Source organism: Alexandromys fortis, unplaced genomic scaffold (assembly GCF_014885135.2).
Source record: "Alexandromys fortis isolate MF-2015 unplaced genomic scaffold, M_Fortis_MF-2015_v1.1 scaffold_9, whole genome shotgun sequence".
Lineage (NCBI taxonomy): Eukaryota > Metazoa > Chordata > Mammalia > Rodentia > Cricetidae > Alexandromys > Alexandromys fortis.
This window is the reverse complement of record NW_026067892.1, coordinates 16,917,014-16,934,791: the sequence shown is the minus strand read 5'-3', so window position 1 is coordinate 16,934,791 and position 17,778 is coordinate 16,917,014. Positions and strand designations below refer to the sequence as shown.

The following is a 17,778-nucleotide window of genomic DNA, read 5'->3' as shown; positions in this document are numbered from 1 at the left end:
GAACTTGTAACCTTGTGGTAGGATTGCCAGAATTGTGGCTCACACACTTGCCTTAGCTTCACCCTGCTGTTCCTTCCTCACTTTCTCCTTCCCTTTCTCTCCTTCCAAAACTTGTAGTAGCGGATTAATTTTTACTTTTTAAACTCGGTTGCAGTCTGTCTAGGGATTTCCCGTTTTTAAATGTGACTTGTGCCAGCTCAGGAGAATGTCCGTAAGCATCAGACTTACTTCCTTTGCTTGCTTCTGTTTTCTAAATACCTTTCTGAGCATTCAGGGACAAGACACTTTCACAAGGACAAGCAGCTCATTGTGTTGCCTTTGACTTGTTTCTTGTGCTGCCAAACCCCATCTGATTGTATATGCTGCTTCGAAAAACCCCATCTCATCAAGAGAGTGTCTGTATAATTTCATAGGCTTCTTGATCTTAAGTGTTTCTTCTGGCTCCCCAGAGGCCATCTACTTCCTAGATTTTTTTTTTTAAATTTTAGCCAAGTTGAGAAATATTTTTGAAAGGAAGTCATACTAGCGACAAGTGATACTTATTTCCATATATATTTTCAAGCTTACGTGTCAATATCATTGCCATAAGGACCAAGTTAAGTTTCTCTGCCTTGTGACAATACACTTAATTGACAAAGTAATTGCACAACAAGAACCACATGATGGAAGCAATGGATTAAATAAGTTGAATGGGTAGGTGGCTTAGTCAGTAGAGTGCTGGCTAGTCTGAAACTTGTGGATTCCAGCATTGTATAAAGTTAGGCATGGTGGGCACTCCTGTAATTCCAACACTCTAGAGGTAGAGGTAGTAGGACCAATAACTCAAGGTAATCTATTACTTATTGAGGTTGAGGTCAACATGAGCTACAGGAAACCCTGATTTAAAAAAGTAGGATACTATATCCTGAGTTGGAAGCTCGAGTGAGAAGATTATTTCCATATGAAGTTGTCTGATAGGAATTAGATGGGGAGCTGTTCAGTCCTGCCTGTGGGAGAGCTCAGCAGCCGGGTATATCTTGGATAGCTCCCTCTGGACTTCGGATTTCTCTTCTATACAGTGCAATTGTGGGGCCTAACTCCCAGTGACCTGTGCAAATACCAAGTGGTATCACCTTCCTGGCATTTGTTCCAGCCCCTTTTCAGAAGCAAAAGGCAAACGACCAGTGTGGATTTTAAGGTTTGAAAGAAAAGCATGTAATCTTTATACATAACTCTGATGGATGTGTTGTTTCCTGTGAAAACAGAAGAACCTCTGGATGCCTATATGAAGATCTGTAGAAGAGAGCAAAGTCACTTGTCTTAACAGACATGTCAGTCTTTGGTATTTTCTAAATGAGTCATTAAAATAATCCGGGAACCAATTTCACATTAATGCCAGCTGAATGTCAGATGGGAACTTTCAGTAACTCCCAGGGAGGAATCAGAAGATGCAGATGACTCACTGGACGTGCTTTCTCTCTCCTAGCCCCTTCACGCTCCATTCCAGTGCTCCTCTCTCTGAGACTTCCCCTGTCTCCTTTGCTATGCCTTTCTTTTCTCTTCCTTCTTTTGTTTTCTCACCCCCTTTCCTTCATCCGTCATTTCTTCTCATCTTGTTTAAGTGCCATTTCACCAGCAGATTTCGAGAAGTGACCTAAAGTTTAGAGACAGTGTGGAAGACCCTATCTGTGCTCTTAGGGAGTATTCTATTCAGCCGGAGTTCATTGAAGGTGTGTGTGATTTAGGTAAGAAGTGATGTTTGATCATCATTTATTTCCTTTTAACCCAGGATTAACTCTATCCTGTATGGTGCAACAGAGAAGGCAAGGGACTATTCCAAAAAGCTTCTATCCTAAAGGGTTCTTAAACTTATCTCCTCTCTGAGTAAAGGAGATAGATGAAGAAAAGAAGCTTTATAGATTTTATATCACCAGACTCTTTCCATTAAAACACAACTGAAGTCCTGGATCCCTCCTTAGATGTCTGACAAGGCTTTGAACCCCTATGGACCCAGCAAAGCAGGCGGTGAATGAAAATTAATGATGGGCTTTAACACACAACTTCTTTACAGCTCAGTTTGTTCAATGTGAAAGAAACCTTACAGCATTGGTTTTCTTTCAAGCAGGGAACTTATTTCCTTGAGGAATGAATATTCAGAATGCTACTCTTTCTTGAGAGCTGATTTTGACTGACATTTAAGGAGCTAGGAGAAGGCCCCTTCTCTGTATGTCTCCACTTCAGTTAGGGTATGACCTTATCTTCCTCTGAAGTTCCTTGTATGATACTTCTGTTTTCTCTCCTGACCAGTGTTGTTCTTTAATTATTCATGTTTATGTTAAAAATTTGTAAATGAAAGTCATTGGATTTTTGTTGATACTTAGGAAAATTTATGAGTACTGACTAACTTATCTTCATAAAAATTTTCTTGGATCTGGATGGCCAGATGGTCATTGGCATTTGAGTGAAAACGAGGAACATTTGTTAACCGGCGTGATAACGTGTTTGAATTTTCAAAATGTAGGTAACAATAGCTTGTTGCCCTTCTAGGATCTAGTACCTCCTAGTATTGAAAATTTCAGTGTGTGCTTAAAATAATTCTTCTGATCAGATTAAAAACCAGAATTAGAAACTGAACAAGTCTCTCCATGTGACAAACAAGCAGACGTAGCAGACTTATGTCTTTCCAATAAACCATGCATATAGTATCACATGGGAAGTCTGTATGTTTTGTAGTATGAGTCTTGTTCCCTAAGAGTCGCCATTTTCAGAGAACAATTGTGTGAAAAAAGTAAATATGGGGAGGTTAAAGGTTTAATATGGCATGGCTTTATAAAGCATTTTATTTTTGGTTATGGAGAGATTTTTTTTAGCCTGTGTTAATAAAATCTCTTTATAACTTAATCAAACATGGGCATATGAGGTGCGTTACAGAACCAATTTTGTTCTAGAACATGCTATAATGAACTTTCAGACCCCATGATGTCATCATCACTCGCATGATGGAACCTCCGTGTTGCTGACTACCTTCCATGGAAACTGATGGGTGACACCAATTAAATATGTCTGTGATTTGCTGCTTTGTTTTGCCACACTGTGAAACTCTTCTCTTCACTAATAACTTCTGAGTAAAAATATTTAAAGCAACATGGATAACATTCACAGGAATGTAAAATAATCTCTGAAGATCCTTTTATATAAGTAATTTACCTTTGAGCAACAGGGACAATCAATGAAACAATATTTTGCAAAGTAATTTCTTTGCTAGTTATAATCCATTGAATATATGGCTTATTGGTTATTTTTTAATTAGGAAGATCATTTTATAGCAACAAATCATAACCACATGACTTTGAAGGATACGCTATTGTAATGTGGGGATACATTGGTATAGCTCTCAAAGATGTTGTTAGCTTTGTCAACTTGACACAACCTACCTAGATCACCTGGGATAAAACAGAAAAATTGGGGCCAGAGAGATGTCTCAGAAGCAAAAAGCACTTACACTCAAGCCTGAGGATCTGAGTTCAATCCTCAGAACCCACATCGTGGAAGGTGAAAACTTACTATGGTGGGTTTTACTCAGATCTTTGTGTGCATGCACATACACACAGAGAAATGATTAATTAAAAATATTTTAAAATGTTACAAAATTGACTACATACTTGTTGAATTGGTTGAATCCAATAAACTCAGTGTGTTTTTTAATTGAGGGGAAAAAGATACAGGGGCCTGTGAAAACAAAGATATTGTACCTACATCCTAATAGTCGAGTTGTAGCAATATCCTTCGCACCAGTAATTCATAAGAGCTATAAAACAGTAGAGACTCATTGTTAGGAGTGGATATAAATACAAAGAAATCTGAGTGCTCTGAATGTGTTTAAACACTTGAGCTTTTTCTCTTATTTGCTGGGTTGTCTTAGAGGTTGTCTTAGACTGGGATGTCATAGCCATTTAATTTCACTCTGTTACTAGTATGTAAAGTCCCGAGGGACTGTCCATCCACTGTTTCTGGCAGCACGTTCTATCATCGGATGATCTGGGAGTGACTAGCAGGAGCGGGAGACCTTGACAGAATCTAAAGCACTATGCTTGTTGGTGTAAAACAGTGCTATTGGTATTAACATAATTATGTTATTAAATGCATCAAAGGTAAAGTATTTAAAGCGAATTAAACAAGTGATGTTCATATTCCATAAACCACATTTAATCTCACGCTCGACTGTTTTTATGAGAGAGCTATAGCGATGGAGAAAATGAGGCTGAGTGGAAGAGTGGTGGTTTGTTTCCTACACAGGTGCTTAGAGTTTAGCCTGAAATAGAGTTAGGGACATCCAAAGTCAGAGAGGACAAACTGGGAGAGATGGCTCTGATGGAGACACAGGATTGGCTGAGATTATTTTTAGGGCTTCTTGAAGTGGATAATGACACTAGGGAGGTGAAGTCACAGAGAATCTTGAGTTTGAGTCCCAGCCACAACTGCTGATGGTTCACTGTGTAACCTAGGACCAATTGCTTAACCACTTTGTACTCTCTACCTATAAGCTAGATATCATTCAATATCCTATACAGAAGATCAACATAGAGAAGAGAGACTATTCCTTAAATGTGACGCAATCTGTGTTTATAGCATAGCGCTGATGGCTTGGTGTAGAAGCCTCACCATCTTACTGTGTTTGAACTTACTTTATTCATTTACTTAGAAAATATTTAGTGACTGCAGGCAGTGTGCATTATGTATGTGCAGAGAACGAAACACATCTGAGTCCTCTTCTGAGGATATTTATGATCTAATACCGGCCACTAACGGATAAGCAAATACTGAAATAACAGCTCCTTTTAGAAGGCCTAAATTTATCCCGCTTGCCAGATGAGCTAACATTATATATTCTATTTGCAAAACACATTGAGGGACATTTCTTGGATACTGAATTTGTCTTGCTAGTAAGAATATATAATGCACATCTATCTGAGTGAGCACATTCTGTGGTCTTTTCTTAAGTGCTTTGCATAAGTATGTTGAAAGGGGCCGCTTGTTGGTTCTTGGCTGCTCAGCCACAAAATAATCACACAGAAACTGTATTATTTAAAACACTGCTTGGCCCATTAGCTCTAGCTTCTTATTGGCTAACACTTATATTTTAATTTAACCATTTTAATTAATCTGTGTATCTCCATGTGGCTGTGGCTTATTGGGTAAAGTTCCAGCATCTGTCTCTGGTAGGGCTACATGGCTTCTCCCTGACTCCGCCTTCTTCCTACCAGCATTCAGTTTAGTTTTCTCTGCCTACCTAAGTTCTGCTCTATCAACAGGCCATGGCAGTTTCTTTATTAACCAATGGTATTCACAACATACAGAGGGGAATCCCACATCATAAATATGGCCCTTCCTCAGTACAGTGAGACCTTAATATGTACACTGTTCTCATTTTGCAAATGAAGAAGTGGTGCAAAGACATTATAAGAAGAAGGGAACCATGTAAAGTTAAAAAATAATTAGCCAGATAACAGAGATGTGTTCAAATTGTGGGCAGGGAACTCATGTCCTTTTAACCATGTACTTGTATATTTATGTGTGTTTTATGTTATATGCATGGTTTTGGATCAATAAACCACCTTGTTGAAAAAAAAAATAGCAAATAGATGGCTTGGGACTTCTGTCCAGACAATTTGATTTTACAGTTCATGCAATAGGGTCTGTCTATCTCTTCTCTCAAAGTTGAGTTGAATATTTATCTAAACTTTAGTTCTGACCAAACGTATTTATCACAACTGAATTAGTATTGATTATCTTCTTTCACCAAGTGTCATATTATCAAATAAGAATGCAAATTGAGGATGAGATTGTATAGTTTTGTGCAGGATATTGAACAAATATGTTGATAAGATTAAGCAGCTGCCTAAAGGATATGGATGAATCATTAAATCTCAATAATATGGTAACCTAACCAGATGAACCTAAAAGACAATGCTAGTTGACAAGCCTATGTGTGTGTCAAAAATTCTGTGAGACCCCACTACTAGATGAAGAGTTATGGGCAGTCAATCGTTGCTTTGGGAGGAAGAATCCATTTTCATAAGAAATGAGCCCCATCTAGTTATCCAGTCCCCAGTAGTCAGTCCTAAGCATATGTATATATGAGCAATAGTAAATGTGCTGGTGTGTGTATGTGTGTGTGTATGCAAAACGATTATTACAGAAGGGAGGTCATAATTTTGAGGGTAGACAGGAGCTGAAGGTGGGGAAAAGGGAAGGGCAGAAATGATGTAAATATTGCAGGTATGTATGAAATTCTCAAAAATAATTATAAAATACTTTGGGCTGAAAAAAGTATCTGTGTTAAAAAAATAAAAACCAAGAATGAATGGAAAGAGTAATGTTAGGAAGATATTAATGCTTACTGCAGCTGGTTCATGTGCATATATGAGTTTATTATACCTAAAATAAATGAAAGTGGGAAAGGACAAAAATTACATCTTCCCAATAAGTGTACCATTACTAGAATAAAAGCCTTGGCCATACATGATGAATCTGAAAAAATCTATTTATTTTATGTTTAAATACATAGGATAAATATACTCAGATAATCTTTGTGGTATCAGGTCTGGCCCGACCTTTTGACTGACCTACTAACTAGGTTTTAAGAAAGAAATACTTTCAATTGCTTCCATTTGCAAACATTCAAGCTATGGCTATGCCTTAGACCCATCAGGAGCAAATCACAGCACTTTCTGTGGACGAGGGCATAGCCTGTGGAGGAAAATCTGTGAGTCACTGTCCCTGTGATGAATCACGGGTCCCAGGGTGAGATATGGAAGAGAGACTGTGGATCCCAGTGTGGTCCATAGAACATGATTTAGAGCTCACAGGATAGGTTTCTTTGTTCTGACTGATCAGCACAGGTTTTCCTTCCAGAGCAGCATTGCAGGGTGGGAAAGAATCATGGGTTCTAGCTAAACTGTTATCTCCATGCATTTATGTGCCCTTTGGCCCCTAACCAGATATCTTTCAGTCTAGGTTCTTTGAAGTGTGCCATGTGATGATGGTTGTCAGAGGTAACAGTACTGAGCTGCATCTTTTATACAAACATTATTCTCTAGTCATGGTAACACAGGTAGCTTCTCAAAGGAGAAAGTATATGAAGTTGGTGCCACACCATCATAGGAAAGATTACTGGGCTCTGCATCCTTCTTTCTTTCTTTCTTTCTTTCTTTCTTTCTTTCTTTCTTTCTTTCTTTCTTTCCTTCCTTCCTTCCTTCCTTCCTTCCTTCTTTCTTTCTTTCTTTCTTTCTCTTTTCTTATCTTTTCTTTTTTTTTTTTGAGACAGGGTTTCTTTGTGGCTTTGGAGCCTGTCCTGGAACTAGCTCTGTAGACCAGGCTGGTCTCAAACTCACAGAGATCCGCCTGCCTCTGCCTCCCGAGTGCTGGGATTAAAGGCATGCGCCACCATCGCCCGGCCTCTGCATCCTTCTTAAAGTGGCCTGAGGGAGGTGCTCTTAACATTAAGGAAAGAGGAGGTCTGGGAAAAGGGCATTTAAGTGCATAGACATAGAAGTTCCCATCTTCCCAGCACACTGCCAGCCATCTCCTCCTCCTTCCTTTGGTCCATTGGTACCTCATAAAATGATGAGTAATGCGCTGGGGAAGTGGCTCAGCAGTTAAAATGCACATTGAACAGGTATGATGACCTATGTTTGGATCCCCTAAACACACATAAAAGCTGGGCACACTGGTGTGTACCTATAACCTCAGCTCTGGGGGAGGTGTGGAAGGGGTACAGACTGCACCGTAGCCTGTACATATAGTCTATGCAGAAAACAATAACCTCCGGCTTTGGTGAGAGATCTTGTGAAAAGGGAAGGCAGAGGGCAATCGAGGAAAACACCTGAAACTGACCTCTGGTGTTCACGCATATGCCCAGGAGAACACGCCCTCACCATACACAGAGAGAGAGAGAGAGAGAGAGAGAGAGAGAGAGAGAGAGAGAGAGAGAGGAGAGAGAGAGAAGAGAAAGAGGGGGGTATAGTCAACCCTCTCACATATAGAATGGTAAAGGTTATCAAACAAAAATCTTTTTAAAAATGCTAGGCATTTATGAAAAGACTTTAGAGGAAAGGCAGAGTTCAGAGAAGACAATTCCAATAAAAGCAGATGAAAATACAGAGCAGGAATGTTCAGAGGAGAAATGAAAATGGAAATAAAGAAAATGTAAAAGGTGAAATATATACTGAAAGTCATGCAGATACAATAACCTTGACCAAAAGTTGTTGCATGGTTTGAGTAAAATCAGACAGGTGACATGAACAATGTATTTTATGGTGATATATATAGGAAGACAGTGAGGCAGAGATGGCATGTGTATAGTTGATGTTTTAGAGAACAAAGAACTGAAAAAAATCATTAAAATACTAATAAAGTAAAATTTGAGTTGAATTTTTAAATTGAAGGTTATAGTACATCCTAGGAAAAGTTATATAAAACTCTAAACACAAAGAGATATTTAATTTCACTACTGCTTCATGAACTCAAAGAAAAAAGGCAGACTTGATCATGTGACCATATAAAAGGAAAGTAAAGGCTGCCTTCCATTTTTATTTTCTATACAATGTCAGAAGCCAGAGAAGCAAGTTGTATGCAGTTCTGAAAGAAGAGATATTGGACTTAAGTTTTATTTTATGTTCAAGATAATATCAACTGGGAGACATTGAAACAATGATCTAAGTAATATACAAACCTGGAGATCTACACAGAAACATAGATATCCACATGGATACACAGACACAAATATACATGAACACACATACATACAATATATCCATACATGCATGCACACATATACAGTTTATACATACATGCATGTACATGCACATACATGTACATACATGAGTATACAAGTACCCATGCATGCATACAAGCACACACATTCACACAACCAAGTATACACATACTGACTCAATATTGGTAACTTAAGAATAGAGAAACTGATAACTAGCTAGTTTGTGAACATTAAATATATTTAATCATAGGTAAAAGCTATAGATATTATAGTCACATAAGAGTGTAATTAGGGGACTGGAGAGATGGCTCAGAAGTTAAGAGCATTGACTGCTCTTCCAGAGGTCCTGAGCTCAATTCCCAACAACCATATAGTGGCTCACAACCATCTGTAGTAAGATCTGGTACCCTCTTCTGGCATGTGGGCATACATGCAGACAGAATACTATGTTCTTAATAAATGAATAAATCTTTAAAAAAAAGAGTGTAATTATAAACTGTCCTAATGCACACAAATTAATGACATTGATTGAGAACAACAGAAGGCAATATTGAACAAGTTAAGTTTCTTTTATTTAGCAAGTGGGGCTTATTTTCACTACAAAAGAGTAGGAAGTATTAAAACCATGTGTGAATTTTGAGTAGTCATTGTGAGCCTGAGTCTGTGACACCTCTAGAAGTCACATAGAGTAGCAGTTCTTACCTGGAAAGTGCTAGTTCAGCATGTCATACTAAAGTTGCTCTGCTTATGTAAGGCCTGGGTTATCTAAAATCAAGCTTCCTGTTATATTTTTCTGGCTATATTTGGTGGTTTTTTTTTTTAGAAAGAACACATATAATCTCAGTGACCATAGTCATTGCGTTCTCAGATTACACTCAATATCACAACATCTGTTTCAGAAATGTCTTATTGTTCATTACAGTAAGTCTTGGAACCAAGATCAAAAATTAAAAACTGATAAAAGAGTAAAGCTTCCCTAATAATTTTAATCAACAGCTAATTTTACTTAGAAAAGAACATTTTAAGAGAGTGTCTATAGTAAGCAGACAACATCTAGGGTTAACAGATAAAGATATTTTAAGCTTATATGTCCCATAACTCCACAAGTTATACAATTAAGAAGCAAGGGGTAGCTTATTAAAGTTATAAATAGAAGCTAGGCTTCCCTTCAACAAAGCAGCATGACATAAATTATAATTCCCCTGGAAACCTTTTTCCACTCCTCCATCAAGTTTCTAAGGGATGTGCCTAGTGGGTCATAGATGTAACGAACTCACCAGCGCATCTGCAAACACCAGCCCTTGTCTGGTGCCAAGTGGTCCGAAAAGAGACCCATAGAGTAGTGGGTGGCGCAATGATGCGGATTGACTTCTTCCAAGTAGTACAGATAAGAAATGACTGCCTAGATTCTTTATATTATATGGGAAAAGAGCACTTTTATATATTCATGTTCCCTCTATCCTTGAACTCTTGGTTTTCAAGTCAAGGCTTCTGAGTCGCAACAACGCAGCTCCCCTAAGAAAGCCACACGAAGCAGTTTCTTTCATCCATGCCCAGATTTCCTTCCACATCTCAAGTGTATGAAGGGAGAGGAAAATCCTCCCTCCATACCGCTGCCAGCCTGAGCCTGTACCTTGTGTTCATTTGCAGAGAACGACTCTAGACCCATCTAGACTAGTTCATGCTTGGAAGGTGCTGTTTCAGGATGTCACTCTGGGGATACTTTCAAGCCCCGGAGAGTTTATTCTCTGTGCTGCATCGGCAGCTCTAACATGGAACCATGTTATTCATCTGTGACCATGGTACGATCCCACAAGTGAACATACTCCTCACAGTTAACATATTGTTTTAATACTTTCTGCTCTTCTGTAGTGAAAATAAAAGAAATCTGTTTCACTTACAGTCTTGGACTAGTCTAACTGCCTGTGGGAAGATGTGTGCCACTGGGCACATGGCTCACGCTTGTAATCCCAGCAGCTGGGGAGGCAGAGGCAGAAGAATTGTCATGAATTTGAGGCCAATGTGGGTTGCATAACGAGTTTCAGGACAATCTGCATTACAGTATGAGATCATGTCTCAAGAAGCAAATACCAGACAGAGAGAAAAGAAAGTGTGTGTGTGTGTGTGTGTGTGTGTGTGTGTGTGTGTGTGTGTGTGTGTGTGTGGTATACGATAGAGTATTTTAACGTGAGTTTTGCATAGCTGGGAAACAGACTTTAAAGTGGCACTGGATGCCTGGCGACGTGGCTTTGCTTATTGGCAATGACACTGATTGTTTAAATCTTTGGAAAACAATTTGAGCATTAACAAGATCTCATTAAAAGAACAAATCTATGGAAAGGCTAATGAAGGAACTACTTTATTGAAGTAAAGCTGATGCTGCAGACATACATCTTCAATTCGGGGCCAAGAACATGTTGAGCCAATGAAGGCTCCCTGGGGTGGTGCTGAAGACGCCAGGAGTGGATGGCAGGTCTGAGCTTGAGTTCTGCCACCTCTTGTCCTGACGTTGGTGTTTCCAAAGAACCTCTCTGAACTTCCCTGATCTCGAAAGTGTTGGATAATGTGATTTCTATTTTGTTGAGGATCGATGTGAAATAATACACAGTCATAGTGTCCATTAGAGAATATTTCCCAGTGGGCATTATGATGCAGAAGAACCTTGAGTTGGAAAATGAAAACGTAAGGTTGTCATTTTTCATCATGATGGGTGAGGTCAGGAATGACTGCCGATCGACATTTGTTTCTCCTGTACAGGGCTGTGATGCACATTTTTCTAACCCGGAGAGTAAGTTCTTATAAGCTCTAGCTGCATTTTGTTAAAGATCATTCTGATTGGAGTTTAACAAACACGTGGCAGCTCCCAAACAACCAACAATCTCAATTATTTCTTAGAAACATCTTTACAAAACTAACCTGAGAGAAGAAAGTGAATACATTTGTCCAAGGCCAAAGACAGTCAAGAAAAAGAGATACGCGGTGGCTAGGGTTCTTGGGGATGCCGTATGGCCATGGGAAAACTGTTAAAATTTCTGTCTTCCTGCTGTTCCTAAGAGAAACACAATGCATGTTATGTTTTGCTGTAGGCCCCTCTGGCAAGTGGAGTCTATATTTTCTAAGATGACAAACAGAGGTAATCCTTTTGAAATGAAGCTTTAGGTAAACAAAAGCTATGGATTACTTAAGGTTTTCATTGCTTTAAAATGACAAAAGTGGACATTTACAATTTTTTCCAAACTATCGCCTGTAACATTTCACGCGACACCAAAGCAGTTTTAAATGACAAGTTAGCATGAAGAGAAAAGGGGAAGGGACATTTATGAGAAGATGGGATCACAGGAAGGGAGAGGAGACCTGAGTGATGTGGTGGGATTTCTGCTTTTTTTTTTTTTTTTTTTTTTTTTTGGTGCTCAGATCTCTACCTCTGAAACATGTAGGTACAGCTGGACAGTCTTGTTCAGTTCTGAAATTCTGTGATCGTGAGAGTCTTCATTCACTGTGACACAGGAAGTGTCTCACTCACGGGGAACTGTTCTTATCAGTGCAGCTCACTGGACACTTTATAAAGTATGTAAGTGTCACTCACAATCCTGGTTTGTGTTATATGTGGCATTTATTAGTTTTATAACCAATTCATAATGATTGTGCATTACAATTTCTGGGTACCATATTCTGTGTTGATGCACACATCATGTAATAACAAAATGATGACAATGAACACATTTATCACCTTAGGCATTTATCATGTATTTCTATTGAGAGTATTTAAACTATTTCTTATACCTATTTTATAATATGTAATTTATTATTGATGGTATTCATCTTACTTTGCTACTGGCCACCAGCAATTGCATTACTAAAGCTATATCCAAGGAAAAGCCACCAGCATGCTGAAGAGATAGCTCCATTCTTGAATGCAATGCTGACCAAAATATGGATTTAACTTATGTATCCATTCATGGATGGATTGATGGATGAATGGATGGATGGAAAGAAAATAGCATATATTTTCAACAGAATACCTTCAGTTATGAGAAGAATGAAGTTCTATCATTTGAAGCAAGATGGAGGAAACTGAAGACATTGTGTTGAAAGCTCAAGGCCAGGTATGGAAAGACTAATCCCACATGTTCATCTTGATATGTGGAAGATTATAAAAAGTCAATATCATATAACTAGAGGTTATAAAAACTGAGAAGAACGTGGAAGAGTTAGGGATGGAGAGAGGATGTTGTTAAGTACAGGAATGTACTTAAATAGAAGGATATCATTTAATGTCCTTTATTACAGTAATTTGGCTTTAGTTAACAATTATTTGCATATTTCAAAATAAATAAAGGGAGATTTTGAATGGTCCTATGACAAAAGAAAGAATAAATGCTTAAAGTGCTTGCCCCAGTATTATCATGATAGCATTGTATGTAGGTATTGAGATATTACATCATAGATCATTATTTTTTTTTGTTTTTTCGAGACAGGGTTTCTCTGTGGCTTTGGAGCCTGTCCTGGAACTAGCTCTGTAGACCAGGCTGGTCTCGAACTCACAGAGATCCGCCTGCCTCTGCCTCCCGAGTGCTGGGATTAAAGGCGTGCGCCACCATCACCCGACACATCATAGATCATTAATACAGTTATTGTATGCCAGTCAAAATAAAATTTAAAAGTAATGCAGATTTCAGAGTAGGATGAAGTTGTGTTTGAATGATATTTTTGTTTTTTTTTTTGTTTTTGTTTTTTCCTTTTTTTTTCTTTTTCCTTCTTTTAAATATAAGGCAACTTGCCAACACATAATTTAAAAGCTGAGCTTCGGTCACATTGCTTCAGATCACTACAGAATTTCTGGCTAAGGAACAGTGAGAATGAACCCAAGGCCTTCAGCTCACATTCCCCAAAGACAAGGGCTTGTTGTTATTTTTAAAGCCCACTGTGCAACAGAAGACAGGTGCAAAACTTTTACAACAAAACAAGCTAAAGTTACAGAGAAGTGGTGAATTTCTAGACAGCTAATTGTCACTTGGGAATGAGACACACTGGTCCTGGAACAGGTGGGAGCTGCTCTAAGAACGGGCAAGGGGCAAGAGGGGCTGTTTCCAATGTAAGCCCCTCTGCAGCGCTCAGAACCATGCTCATTTGGTAGAGGAAGAATTCAACGAGCTTAAGGCTTTGTGTTTTTTTGTTCTTCATTAAACTGAAGGGCTGCAAAATGTAAGGGTGGGTGTACCTGTGGGGCCACGCATACAAAATGCTCCTCAAACCACATTCATACAGAAACATGACATTTAAAACTTACAGTGTGGACCATAATTCTTAGCCAGTGTAGAGAACCACATGCAGTTTAACTTCTTTTTTAAATATATTTTTTTTTGGTGATTTTAATTCCAAACTCTAATGTGATCATCCTTTACCTATATCTAATTCTTCAAGTAAGGTAGTTTTTGTTTTGCTTTTTTTTTCCCTTAAGGGGGAAGGGAGGCAGGGATGAGGACAGTAGTTGAGTTTGGAGAGAGCGACAGGTCACAGGTCGTCTTGGGAATGCCAGGTGGCCACTGCATTTCTCTGGAAAGGAAGTCAAAAATTAAGATGCCAACGCCAAGGTTTTCTGAGTCTCAAGGCTTCAGCAAGGCCAAGTACAGTGACTTGGGAGCAGCGTAAATGCAGAACCAAGCCTCGAGGAATGGGAGCAGCTGGGGAAGATGGAAGCTGGGTGTATTTTCATTTGACATCTTTATGGGAGTAAATAATTAGATTCCAGAGCACTCAGAATGTCTGGCTTCTTAGTCCTAGACAGAGAAGCCTAACTTAAGGCTCTAGGCCACTTTCCTCAGCCATACCTCATTCTCAGCAAAAGATGGCAAGAGCAACAAGTGGTCAAGGTGGAGACTGATTGACAGGCAGGTGCTGAGACAGAGTTAGCTTCTAAAGAAAACCAGGAGTAGTAGCTCGTGGGAGGAGAAAGGACCTTCTTCTGCCCCCAAAGGGACCCTGCCAAGTTCCCTTCCTTAGATACCTAAGGATGATCACACTGGAGCAGTGAAACTTTGAAACTATCCAGTTACTTCAAAGTAAGACTAAGCCTAGAAGGGTGCTGTATGGCGTGTTGCCTGAGGAGGGATCACGGCTCCCTATCTATACCCTGGGTGCTGAATATGAAGACTTCGACTATCTGTGGGATCGGGGGCTCGGGTGCCATGGGCTCGGTGGGCCTTGCTCAACATGGCCAGGCTCTGTTCTCGGAAGCAGGCCTGCTGTAAATCCCCACTCAGGTAATCCACCGTTTGCATCAAGCTGTTCTGGCTTGCCACTGGCCCACCCCCAGTTCCCGCTCGGTAGTGGGCCCCAGGAGCTGCTGCACAGTCGAGGGGTGCACCTGTGGGCTGCCCAGCATGGAACGGCATGGCGAGGTCCTGAGACCCCGAGCTGTCGCTATTGGGAGTTGGTAGGATGTTGTTCCACAGGGGTTGGAAGTAGTGACCATTGGGATAGGCCAGTGGGGCCGGTAGGCCGTTGACAGGTGGGGATGGGGTCGGCTTCTCCAGGGAAGGCTTCAGATGGAAGGACTGCGCCAGGCAGAGCTCCTGCGGGTAGGCAGGGGCCTTGCCCACAAAACCTGGCCCTGCCAACTCGCGTCCTGCTGTATGTTTGCCTGTCAGGCCAGGGGCTGGTGTCCCACCAGCCTCGCTGCACATTTGCTGTAGATGGGCCAGCTGGTGCTGGTTCCAGGTAACTGGCTTGAGGTCGCTAGTGTAGCCAGTAGGGGCTCGAGAGATGCCTGTGGGCAGGTTGACAGGACCTGCAGCAGGCAGCGCGGCTGTGGCCGCGTGGGTGTGCTCCATGGGATTGACCACACATGAAGGCATTGGTGTGGGGACGCTGTGGGTCGACACCCGGGTGCTTGCATTGATGAGCAGACTGCGACTAATGGGGCTGGGGTTGGCGATCTGGCCCTCACACACTGAGGTAGTGCTGATGCCTGCCCTCGTCTGGCAAAACTGGTTGATCTGGTGCACGATGCTGCTCAGGTCCGGGGGCTGGCTGTGTTGCAGGGTGGCCGCCATTGAAAGGGGGATAGTTGAGGTAGACATGGTCACATTTGGGGGTGCATCTGAGTCTGGCATCTTCCGGTCTCCATGCAGCAAGGGATTAGGGGGATGCTGGAGACCCTGGTGAGTCAGGGCCTGCGGGTGGACCAAGCCCTGGGTTTGGGCTATTGGCTGAGGGTGGCCCAGGCCCTGAGGCTGCTGGAGGCTCTGAGGGTGAGACAGTGCCTGTGGTGGTGGTATACCCTGAGGGTGTTGCAGTGTCTGGGGAGGGGCATGGGCCAGGGTCTGTGCATGCTGCAGGGCCTGCTGGCGGGCCAGAGCCTGGGCCTGGGGGTGGGCTAAAGTGCTGGGTGCCACAGTAGCATAGGGTGCCACTGGGGGGTTCATGATGGCCTCAGGGAGGAACCGGGCTCGGGTGCCGTCAAAGTCCTTGAGTATGCTTTTGGCTGGCACTTTGACAATGGCAAGCAGGCCTGCCTTGGTGGCAGCCTGAGTCGGGTAGGGGCTGTAGCGCTGGGCTGATGTGTCGAGGCCGTTCACAGTACAACGAACATGTTTCCGCTGAGGAACCTTCACACTTGCGCCCTGGGCAGGAGGAGAGGTTGGCTCTGCAGCGCTCAGTGGGGCTCCGGGCTCCGCCCCACCGGCCTGGGACAGTGCAGCCCTGCTCGCCTTGGTCCAGGAAGGACAGAAGAGAGGTGGCTTCTAGCGGCTCTGGCAGGGGGAGGGGGAGACGGCTACTCCAGGTGCCAGGCTCACCGAGAGCGCTGCACTCCGCGGTGCGCCGACACCCCCTCCCCCAGCCGGCTCCGGCTCGCTCCCCTCCCTGAATGATATTTTTGATTAGGCTTCTTTATGTTTTCTTGTGTACTTGATAGTTCAGAAAATAATTGTGTACATATTAGAAGTATTGAAATAATGAAAGGATTATTTTTGTAAAAACAAGGCATTAGTATTACTGATGGGCTTCAGGAAAGAGTCCATGCTCTGTGGCCAGATAACCTCAGACTGACCTACAGCCCTTCCTTGCTATCTACCCAGACCAATTCAAGCATTACATCAGGCAATGATAATACTTACCTCCTAGGACTGCTATGAGGATTATATGGGTCCAGATATGAAATATTCCTACAAAATAGTCTGGTTGGGCATGATGGCTTATGTCTGTAATCTGGACCCTGAACACGGAGGCAGGAAGGTCAAGAGTTCAAGGTCATCCCCAGCTATGTAGATTTTTCAAGGCATAAAACAAAAAAGAATAGAAATCAAAAGGGAAACCACCTGGAATATGTATGCCCTCTGTGTGTTTATCATCAACATCCTCATCTTCACACCCACAAAGCTTAGGATGAATTTGGCACATCATCCTTAAGTTTTTTTTTTTTTTGACTGGCATATTTAAGAACAGCTACTGGCTCATCTTACATGCACCATAACAGCATCAGGGAATAGGATGCAGGTTCTGTATACATTGACTAGGGATCCTCACCACTAGTGGAGAGCTTACTAACAGTAATATTTGCGGGTAGAGGCAGGGACAGTTTTCCTTAAAGGTGCTGTCTGGTGGGTCATCCATGCTTTAGGGTACGTCTCCACAGCCTTGTGTATATAGATAGGCTGCACCAACTGGACTAAGTAGGTTATCCAAAAAGGACATGAAGTTGAGGGGTGTTGAGGATGAGGGTGAGGGCAGGCTATGGATGTGGACAAGTGAGGGGGAGGAGTGGGGATGAATATGATCAAGACACGTTGTACACATGTATGCAATTCTCAAAGACTTAATAAAATACTACATTAGAAAAGACAAGAGAGACAGATTAGGATAACATTTCCAATTAGCTCAAAGAAATTCTAAGTTATGATAGAGGCAATATATAAGAGCAAAGTCAAGTAAATGAATAAACCTAAAAATCCCTGTAGGAATCAAAGTAGACAATCAAAAACAAAGAAATGAAATGGTGCATACATACCCGTACAAACATG

General features: G+C 41.3%; 3 protein-coding genes across 3 annotated transcripts in view; 1 reads left to right on the top strand and 2 right to left on the bottom strand.

The window, feature by feature from the left end:
* The window catches only part of Ctnna3 (catenin alpha 3), a 1,282,010-nt gene that overhangs the window by 438,979 nt on the left and 825,253 nt on the right, over positions 1 to 17,778 (top strand). The window lies entirely within an intron of this gene.
* The window catches only part of Lrrtm3 (leucine rich repeat transmembrane neuronal 3), a 171,863-nt gene that overhangs the window by 79,332 nt on the left and 74,753 nt on the right, over positions 1 to 17,778 (bottom strand). The gene's annotated exons all lie outside the window — the stretch shown is intronic.
* Positions 14,110 to 16,352, bottom strand: LOC126500865 (protein FAM222B-like). Its single transcript, XM_050141107.1, has one exon. The coding sequence runs from the start codon at positions 16,180 to 16,182 to the stop codon at positions 14,878 to 14,880; it is 1,305 nt and encodes a 434-aa protein (XP_049997064.1). The 5' UTR covers positions 16,183 to 16,352; the 3' UTR covers positions 14,110 to 14,877.

Bases quoted from the DNA above. Each gene is read 5' to 3' on its own strand.
- LOC126500865 (XM_050141107.1), bottom strand. From the start codon at position 16,182: ATGAACCCCCCAGTGGCACCCTATGCTACTGTGGCACCCAGCACTTTA.